This window comes from Labeo rohita, chromosome 15 (genome assembly GCF_022985175.1).
Source record: "Labeo rohita strain BAU-BD-2019 chromosome 15, IGBB_LRoh.1.0, whole genome shotgun sequence".
Classification (NCBI taxonomy): domain Eukaryota; kingdom Metazoa; phylum Chordata; class Actinopteri; order Cypriniformes; family Cyprinidae; genus Labeo; species Labeo rohita.
The window spans coordinates 30,548,624-30,559,197 of NC_066883.1; the positions used below are offsets into that span (position 1 = coordinate 30,548,624).

General features: G+C 36.8%; 1 protein-coding gene across 2 annotated transcripts in view; it reads left to right on the plus strand.

The window, feature by feature from the left end:
* The window catches only part of nyap2a (neuronal tyrosine-phosphorylated phosphoinositide-3-kinase adaptor 2a), a 60,935-nt gene extending 52,506 nt beyond the window's left edge, over positions 1 to 8,429 (plus strand). For both annotated transcript variants that reach the window (XM_051129533.1, XM_051129532.1), the window contains one exon: positions 767 to 8,429. In XM_051129533.1, coding sequence (XP_050985490.1) covers positions 767 to 997 — 231 coding nt within the window. In that variant the 3' untranslated portion in view covers positions 998 to 8,429. The remainder of the gene's footprint in view (positions 1 to 766) is intronic.
* The last annotated feature ends 2,145 nt before the right edge of the window (positions 8,430 to 10,574 follow it).

Sequence of the window (10,574 nt, forward strand, 5' to 3'; positions counted from 1 at the left end):
CACTTTGTTAGCTTAGCAATATATTAACATAAAACTCTGCTGAAATAAAGTCATAATAAATTATTATTATTTTCATTAACATTTTGAACTAGCTTACATTTTCTGTTTTTATTTTTATTTTATTTTTTAGTTTTAGTAATTCTGATGTATTTTTGTCATTTTTATATATTTTTTACACATTTTTATTTTGGTTTTAGTTATCTTAGTACATAGTAAAACTAAACAAATATGTGAAAAGTTGCCTTGGAAACTAGCTAAAAAATAATTTTACGTTTTTTCTTATTTATTTACTTATTTATTGTAATGAAATTGTTTTTTAGGGTTGTAGTTTACTATAATAACCCTGAGCATAAGTGCTTTAGGAGTGCTATACATATAAGTTGCCTCCTATGATTCAATGACAATTAAAGTGCTCTCTTAACATGCCTATGTAGGCAGCTCACTAGGTATTGAAACAGAGTTATGGTGTGTGCTCATAAGATTTTGTGTTGCCTAGAAGTGTTTTATTTTGTGTTTGTGCAGGTGCATGGGCAGTTTAAAGTGTGTGTACATGATTAATACATTGTGTGTGTGCAAGAGAGCGTTAAACTGAACGGCAATACATTCTGACTGCTCTGAATTTATTAGATGACATGAATTATTAAACGCACCTTTTATTATTAAAGAACACTGTGAACGCCTTCACCCTTAAAAATGACTATGAGGGCTACAAAATTAAAGGCAGTTCTGCATGCACCAACATTATCTCACCCTTGCCACCCATTAGATGCCCCCAATGCCCTGGGCATGTGGGGACAGCACCATGATGGAGATGATCGAGAAGAAACGTCACCTGTGCAAGGAGATAAAAGCCAGACAGAGACCTTCAGACAAAGCCCTGTGCAAGCAGGACAGCATGCCCATCCTGCCCAGCTGGAAGAAGACCAACGGGGGCAAGAAATACGGGCCGCCTCCGTACTCCACCCAAACCACTGTCTTCTGGGACACTGCTATATAAATGGTGACCAGCCAACTACAGCCATGGAGACTGAGGGGGCGTATCCAAACACTGATTGACAGCAAGCAGGACTGCGCGAAATACACAGTGAAGGATGATCAAATCTCCCTGGTTTCCTATCGCTGTTTATATTTGATATTTTTATATCGGAGATAACTGTCTTAATATTAAATATGATTACTATAATTAGCGGTTTTATAAAGAGAAACTCTCGAGACGAGATCTAAGAGGGAAAATGCTACACTTTTACCCATGAGATGATATTTGTCCTCTTCGAAATGGTATTTCTATTTATTTTCTATCCTTTTTTTGGGGGTGTTTCTATATTTGGCACTCATCCGTGTGTCTGGGGAAATAATCTATAATGTGTGGTGAAATATGTGCAGTAATTCCATGGAGAAAACACGTTGTTTTTGATGCCTATGCATTTGGTTATACAGCATGGACGGCGCTTTTGTTCATTGTCTGTTTTTCATATGGAGAGTTTATTTGAGAATAATATATTTTTGGTGTCTGTACTTTAAATGTTGGATTGTGAGGTGTCAGGCTGTCGTTCCTATGACTTCTGGGTTGGACTTGAAGGCGATCAGCTGGATTTTGACATATTAGGTGGGTTTGATTGGTCGGATTGGATTATGAGATAGTACAAATCAGGCAGATATTGAGCGTACGGTCAAGATAAACTGTGAGGGCACTTTCTGTTTTGCGAGGGCAGCTGGTGCATTCAGTTGTGAGCAACTCACAAACACACACTAATATCAGCTGCTTTATGGCCTAACATTTGGTGCTGTTCAACTCTTGAATGTTCAACCTTAACAGCTACATGACAGTCATACAGATAATACAACTGGTGCGAAATTAGCATGGGCGGTTCGCGTATATTCCATAGGTTTTCACATGGTCAGGGACTGGATGATGAAAATTCATAAACCTGGTCCTATACCATGTCAGATAATATCTCGAATACATACACCGTCCTTTTATGAAGCACTATGCAGACATACTGTCAGTTTACATGCCCATATATCATTGCGACACGAGTCAAGGGCAGGCAATATCGTGCTGAAAAGGCTCAGAAAGAAAAGGCCAGGCCATTATTTACTTTGATCAGATGCTGTGCATCAAGGCTGCATCCACAGCTTTACCACGCAATCAAAAAGCCATGCCGGTGCATTCAAGCACACTTGACTTTGTGAGATCTAGTTATCATAACAGCTTGCCCACTAGCAAGCCAAGCACGGTCTTGACATAGCAGGAGAGTAAATGCCTTTCTTTGTGTATCTCTGGAATGAGATCAAACAATTCGGGGGAAGAAACATACTAAATGCAAGTACACAAACAGATCCATGGCTAACGCTTTTGAAAGCACTTGGTTTCTTAAAGGGACAGTTCACCCAAAATTAAAAAATATGTCATCATTTCTCACCCTCAAGCTGTTTCTTTTAGTGAGTTTCTTTTAGTTTTTAGCTTTAGTTGATGGTAGCCATTGACTTTTTACAGTAGGGCTGGACGATATGACCTAATATCTAAATTTTGATTAATTGAATATTTTACCTCAATTATGATTAATGAACGATTATTATTATTTTATTTTATTTTTTCCTTTTTTTCTGCCCTGATAGTAAATCTTATCCTGTCACTCTATATGCGCAAGTATTTACTCTAGGTTCTTACTGGCCATTCACACAGAACACAACTTTGCGTCTAAAACGCGAGATGCAGCGCTCAGGAATGGTCTTTAAAAAAGCGCAGCGCAGAATGCCTACTTCGCCATGTTGCCGTCAAATACAAAAATTGCCGTGCCAACTTACTGCTGTAAACAAAAGCTTGCAATGCTTGCCCCGCCTCTGTGGTCTTCTGATTGGTCCACTGTTTTGGAACTGACATTGATGAACAGCCCTTGTGTACACACGCCACTCACGTGTAAGACGCTGCAAAAAACATGAGTGCAACGGTCATAGATGTCCATACAGCGCTGACTACACATACAGTAGTATGTTTTTAATGGGAAAGTATTAACAGGACTAAAAACTGAAATAAAGGACATGGGAAAATTTCAATAACAATTTCATTTTCAATTACTTTTCAATTAATTGTCCAGCATTTTTCCACAGTATGGAAAACTATGTGGAAATTACTTTAACGATCTAAGTGCATATTCTAAAGCGTACTGCGCGGCGTGTGTCCGAATCCACTTTTGCTATTTTAAGGATGGGAAAAACTGTCTGCAAGCCCGGCACATGGTCTAAAAGGGTTGTCCCTATTCTCTTGGTTGTGTTTTGGGCGTAACGTGCATTAAACCAATCAGAGTCTCATACATGGCGGAATTTGCTAGAACAAAGACTGAACGCTTCCCCAGAGACCCCCAGGGTGCCAAGGGGAGCTTCATGGGCCGAGCCCCCTCAAATGTGTTACTGTGCACCCCTTTCCCTCCTCTCGATCGTTTTCGAAAGCAAAAGTGAAACCAAAAAAAATAGCTTGCATAAGAAAGTGATGGACTATCCATTATGACATATAGGCATTTTTATATTTATGTACACAATAATAATCTTTGTATTGTAATCCTTTCTCTTTTTTAATATTTGGCATGTTTGTGTGCTGCTGTGCATTCCTGTGTGTGTAATAAGTAATGTAAGTAAGTGTAATAAGAGTGTACGTGCATTGTGCACCTGCCTATATGCGCATATTACTAACGTGCTCTTTAAATAACAAAAAATATTGAGCCATTGATACTAGACCAGGTTTCAGTTGGTCAATGGCGCAGTCTATTTCAGTTGACTTAAAATAGCAACGTGCCAACAATGCACCTGAACGCAGCTCGTTTTTAGACCAGCACACCCATGGGCGCAAATTCATTTGCTATTTACGTGGCGCAGGACGTGAAAATGATAACTGTGTCGGGCTGAAACTAGCAATAAACACTTGCGTCACATTGCGCCAGGTACATGATAGGGCACTGTAAGTCAATGGCTGCCGTCAACTGCTTGGAGTAAATGATGACAGAATTGTAATTTTTGGGTGAACTATCCCTTTAAGTGTGGCAGTAACAAAGTTTAGTATTCAAGCAGGCAACAGAGTGTTGCAGGAATGAGTCTTAAACCTGGAAGAAAAAAGATGTTAAATGCCTAAAATTAGGTGTGGTTTACAAAAGCTTAAGATATTTTCACATTTTATTCTACGACATAAAACAGTAATACCCCACTCATGATTTTTTTTTTAAAGATTTTGTATCTTGAAAAAGGTGGTTACTAACAAATGGCTAGTAGGTAAACCACTCTACTCACTAGTCTGCTTCTATAGCCTTGTTTTGTTTATACTTGCAATCTTTTTTAACTCAAACTTTCCAACTAGTAGATTTTAAATCAAAATTGAAAACTTTTTTTCTGACATTTGTAGGCTTCAAAATTCATAAAAGTTGTGTTCTTTTGTAAAGAATATCATGATTTTGCATTCTCAGTATTGCCAAAAAAAACTATTTCATTAAAGGGATAGTTTATCTAAAAATAAAAATTGTGGCATTAATTACTCACCCTCATGTCGTTCCAAACTCGTAAGACCTTCGTTCATCTTTGAAACACAAATTAAGATATTTTTAATGAAATCCAAGAGCTTTCTGACCTTACATAGACAGCAATGCAACTGACATGTTCAAGGCCCAGAAAGGTAGTAAGGACATCGATAAAATAGTCCATGTGACATCAATGATTCAACCGTAATTTAATGAAGCTTACGAGAGTACTTTTTGTGCGCAGTGAAAACAAAAAGAATGACTTTATTTAACAATTTCTTCTCTTCTTGCATACGTTGTGTTGTTTGTTGTTGTTTTTTTATTGTTTTGTTTTGTTATAGTAATTAATAATAGAACTGTAATTTTTGGGTGAACTATCTCTTTAAAAAGAGACTAACAGTCATGCTAACATTGCCCCTTGTGACAATAGTGAGAATGCAGTGTCTTCTTGCATTATTAATTGTAACGCATTTCATATCACAATAATCTGAGAAATCAATGATTGCATATGTACTTGCATAGAGTATGTCTTGGTGCTAAAAGAAAGTCACCCAAAATAGAGAGTTCTGTCATCATTTACCGAACCTCTGTCACTCCAAAGCTGTCTGACTTTCTTTATTCTGTCTAAACAATGAAAGTCACTAAGAAGTTTTGGACCTCACTTTACAATAAAACAGCTTAAGCAGTTATTAAAAAATCTTCTGTGTTCCACAGATGAAAGAAAATCACACAAGTTTGGAGTGAAAAAAAGATAGCTGAACTATCCCTTTAACATACCGAAGGGCCTAGAAAACAAAGCGGATGGTTTGAGAGATAGATTGGATTCACAGTGCCCTTTTAAGTGTTCATTTATCACTAAATGATGATGATATGGAATAGCCAGTGAGCAATGGTGTTGGTGTCATTTAGCAATCAGCTGGCTTTGCCGTCAGTAGTTTGAGGGACCAATGCAGATGTTTATCTGCCAATTAAAAATGGCAATGCAAACTCTGTTTTACACTCTGCTGTACAGTGGTTGCCATGGAGACACTGTGCTCTGTAGTTCTTTGCACTGCTGTGGGCGGGACTGTGATGTCATGCTGAAGTTCTGATTGATGTCTGCTGAAGCCACACCCCTACCGATGGTGCCGGTTGTCTGAAGCCCCTCCCCTCACTGCCATCCCCATTGCACAACCACACATCCTAACCTGCTTATTTAATACACACTTGACATTAAACCAACACAGAGACACTCTTCAATGTAAACCATGTACATCAAATACAGGCACTTTTCAACAATTGTATCAGCGCACGCTCACACAAACATGTACAAAGATGGCATCCAAGTTAAAAAGCATTGCCTTGGAGACCTGGGTTCACTGTGACTTAAAAAAAAAAAAGACTTTAGGGAGGGGCTTAAAGGTCAGTAGAATGATGCCATTAAGGTTTACAATGAAATGAAGGTAAATAATCCTACTAACATAACACGCAACAATACAGTATAGTAGTTAGGGGGAAAGACCAAAAACAGAGGGGTGATCAGTTCTGCAGAATCACCCCCAAGATGCAGTACCACGATTTACCAGTAGATGGCAGTAACAGTATAGTGTTCTTCATATGCACTGCATTCCAGTTTGCATACTACAAGTATGTACTTTTGAATGCATTACATTAACACATTATGTACCACAGGAACATTATAGGAACAGCTTACCCAGAAATGAAAATGTACTCACCCTCAGGCCATCCAAGCTGTAGATGCATTTGTTTCTTCGTTAGAACAAATTAAACCAAAAAGTTATTATGGATTAAGGACTTGTATTTTGGCAGAAAGTGACAGTTAAAAGTTAAAATTACTATATGGATTTGTTTCTTACAAATTAACTGATGAACTGGAGTTGTGTGGATTATCGTGATGTTTTTATCAGACTCAGACTCAGTTTTATTGGACTCTCATTCTGACGGCACCCATTCACTGCAAAGGATCCATTCGTGAGCATGTGATGTAATGCTACATTTCTCCAAATCTGTTATGATGAAGAAAGAAACTCATCTACATCTTGGATAGCCTGGCCTGAGGATAAGAGAATTGTTAGCAAATTTTCCATTTTGGGTGAACTTTTCTTAATTCATAATTTAAAACCTTAAACTAAAAAGCCGAAGATGTAAGAATAGTGTGATAGTATTCTGATGTGCAAAAGATTCTGGTCATATCAGAAAAAAATATGCATGGATGTGTATACTGAAAGTCCACAGAAAAATTAATACCATACAATTATGCTTTCTATTTTCACTGGAATATAATTTGTTAAGCACAAATTTTCTCACCTCGCCAACTATATACAATGCATAGTATACAAACTGGGATGCAGACATACAAACCAGAATTCCATCATGGTGTTATAGTCAATCTAACCATCTGTCTTTACAGTTTTTAAAGGATTAGTTCACTTCCAGAATAAAAACTTTCTGATAATTTAAAACAAATTAAGGTTTTTTGAGGAAAACATTCTAGGATTTTTCTGCATATAGTGGACTTCAGTGGGGACCAACTGGTTGAAGGTTCAAATTGCAGTTTAAATGCAGCTTCAAAGGGCTCTACTGAGGAATAAGGGTCTTATCTAATAAAACGATCTGTGATTTTCTAAAAAAAAAAAAAAAAAAAAAAAAAAAAAAAAAAAAAAAAAAAAGAAAGAAAATGTAAAATTTATATACTTTTTAACCACAAATGCTCATCTTGCACTAGCTGGACATCACACATTACGTAATCACAATGGAAACGTTGGAGAATTTGTTGTTAAAAAGTATATACATTTTAATTTTTTTAAGAAGATGACGGATCGTTTCACTACATAAGACCCTTGTTCCTTGTCTGGGATCGTGTAGAGCCCTTTGAAGCTGCATTGAAACTGCAATTTGGACTTTCAACCCACTGGCCACCATTGAAGTCCACTATATGGAGAAAAACAGTGGAATGTTCTCTTCAAAAACCATAATTTCTTTTCAACTTGGAAAGAAAGACATGAACATCCTGAATGACATGGGGGTGAGTAAATTATCAGGACATTTTTATTTTATAAGTGAACTAATTCTTTAAATGCTATAAAGACGAAAAGCCAAAATGGGAATTCAGGTTTCTGGGGGAATCTGAAACCATTTAGATCTTTGTATTGTGAGTTTAGAACAGCTAGAGATCTCAGTACCAGATGAATATTACTCAACGCAGTGATTTCCCAGAGTCACATTCATGGAACCTAAAATGAAGCCAGACAGGTTCTAGAACACTTGTGATGCAAATGTTCTTTGATGCATTCTGATTTCTGTCATGAAATGTTCTAGAATACGGGTTTTCGTGGCATACCTTGAGAATGCTTCGGGGGTTAGTTCTTTTACCACCTACAACGGAAGAGCCAATTATTGTTCCTCCAGAGTCGTTTGCAGTAATTTTCCAGTGCACTTATATTTTACCCATACAAAGGGATCTTCTGATATATGAAATGTTTAGTTTCCTAGATGTTGGAGAAAAAAAAAAGAAAAAAAGAAAATGAATCAGTATGTATACATCATAATTCAAAAGAATGATGATATGTAAGATAACTTCTCGGAAAAAAAAACACTTAGTGGCTGACACATACGCTCTCATTCACACACAATCTCTTTGCAGTTTTGGATTTTTGCAGTGTGTAAATATTCTCTAGTTTAATCAGTGGACGCATTTGTTGCACTACGGGAGTGTAACATAAGCACAGTGGTGTCCGAGTGTGTGTGCGTATGTGTGTGTGTGTCTCTTTTGCACTCAGAGTGTTGCAGTCTTTACCTTTTCTAGTATTTTTATTTTAGAATGTCAAAAAATAAGTACAAATGAAAAGAGTATGCTTATTGTATCACTGTTTTTCTTTGAATTATTTACAGAGTATGACAGAAATAAATACATATGTTTTTGCATATCGCTGTTGTATGTCTGGTCATTCGGGTCTCATACGCTCACCAAAGCTGCGTTTATAATATATTTATACTGATACAGTAAAAACAAAACAGTAATATTGTGATATATTATTACAATTCAGAATAACTTTTATATTTTAATATACACTACCAGTCAAAAGATTTTGAACAGTAAGATTTTTTGTTTTTCAATGGTCACTCACCAAGCCTGCATTTATTTGATCCAAAGTACAGCAAAACCAGTAAAATTTTGATATATTTTTACAATTTAAAATAACTGTTTTCTATTTTAATATATTTTAAAACATAATTTATTCCTGTGATTTCACAGCTGAATTTTAGTATCATTACTCCAGTCACGTGATCCTTCAGAAATCATTCTAATATGCTGATTTTATGAATTGCTGCTCAAGAAACATTCTTTCTTGAGCAGGATTCTTAGTGGAAAGTTTTTTTAAAATCTATATTTAGCCCAACTTTATCACGTTCTAACACTGAAGCTAATTAATATAATATCAGTATGAACAAGCACACTTCATATTAGAATCTACAAGGGTTCTAAAGCTTGCTGCCACAGGGAAATCATCTCTATTAAACATCTCTGGTGCTTAATAATAAGAGTGAAAACAGGCCTGAAATTATACATGTTCATAACATAAAAATGTGTAAGAATCTACCAACCTTGTTTGGGCAAGAATTATTCCATATTTCATCTCCAGTCATGACCGTATTCAGCGGGTGTTGTGCCAAATCCATTGAGATACTCACCAGCTGACCAAACGTCTTTTGGGTACTTTATTCAGTGCCTGGAAAAAAAAAAGCTAACAATATAGAGTGTTTTCACGACACGTCATCAATCGGCCATATTGGCGACACTGAATGTAAACGATAACACTGAACTGATCGAAATTCGCATATTTTGCTAATTATTACCACTCATGTTTTGGGCTGTACTAATCGATCGGACCGGGAAAAACATTTGGAGAACTATAGACTGCCAATAGTTATAACAAATCAAGCAGAAGAGTGCAAAAAACAGGAACAAAAGGTGATTGTGGTTGGTCAAACTGAACCAGGATTTCCACAGCAAGAATTCTGACAACATTCACGTTTGTTCTTATCATTTCCGGTCAGGTAGGTAAAATATTAGGCTAATATCTTAATTAATACTGCTCGTACGTATCTTTACCACCTATTAATTTTAGTTTGTCAAAATATTGTGCCTATTCCTGCTTACTTAGTTCTTCTCTATATGATTTAGAAGCTTCCACGCGTTTTTTTCCATCGTTTAAACAGCATAAATTAGCAGAACAACTTATTCAGCAGTACATTAACCGTGCAATCAATGCTGTTGTTTACATCCGAGTATCCCAATATGCTCGCGCATCCGGGTAACTGAACTGAAATCGTGAGGTAATTGTAAACTCTCTATTACAGTGAAAACAGACCTAAAAATTACACGTTAACAACATGTTAGGTGTGAGAATCCACCAACCTTGTCTCGCCAAAAAAATCTCATATTTCATCTCCAGTCGTGACCGTATTCAACAGGTGTTGCGTCAAATCCATTGAGATCAGGGTTGCCAGGTTTTCACAACAAAACCCGCCCAACTGCTACTCAAACGTAGCCCAATCCCGTTTTGAAAGGGGTCCCCGCATTCCAGGAGATAAAATACACATTTTTGGCGAGATTCTCCTAATAAAATTAGCATCCCATAGGCTAAATACTACTTTCTAGAGTCGCTTCAACCCGCGGACATGCAAAACAACCCACGCCAACAGTGTTAAAGTAGCCCAATTCCGCGGGAAAACCTCAGACTTGGCAACACTGATTAAAATCCTCACTGACTAAACGTCTTCCATTCAGTGCCTGAATAGAAAGTCCACAATATTACTTACCCAATTAAATATGACTGTTTTATATCACATAACAATTTAGGCAATTATCTTTTCAGAATTAGGTCGTAATAAGATAGCTAATTAGCCTGTTAGCACCCTAGCATACTGTTATTAATGATCAACCAGATCGTTTAACACGTAGCTAAGAATTAGCCTGATTAACACCACATTAAATTAATTGCTGATAGCTTATCGCTAACGATGATGAGCTCAGCTTTACGTCAGTACTCCAAAAATGCATTACAT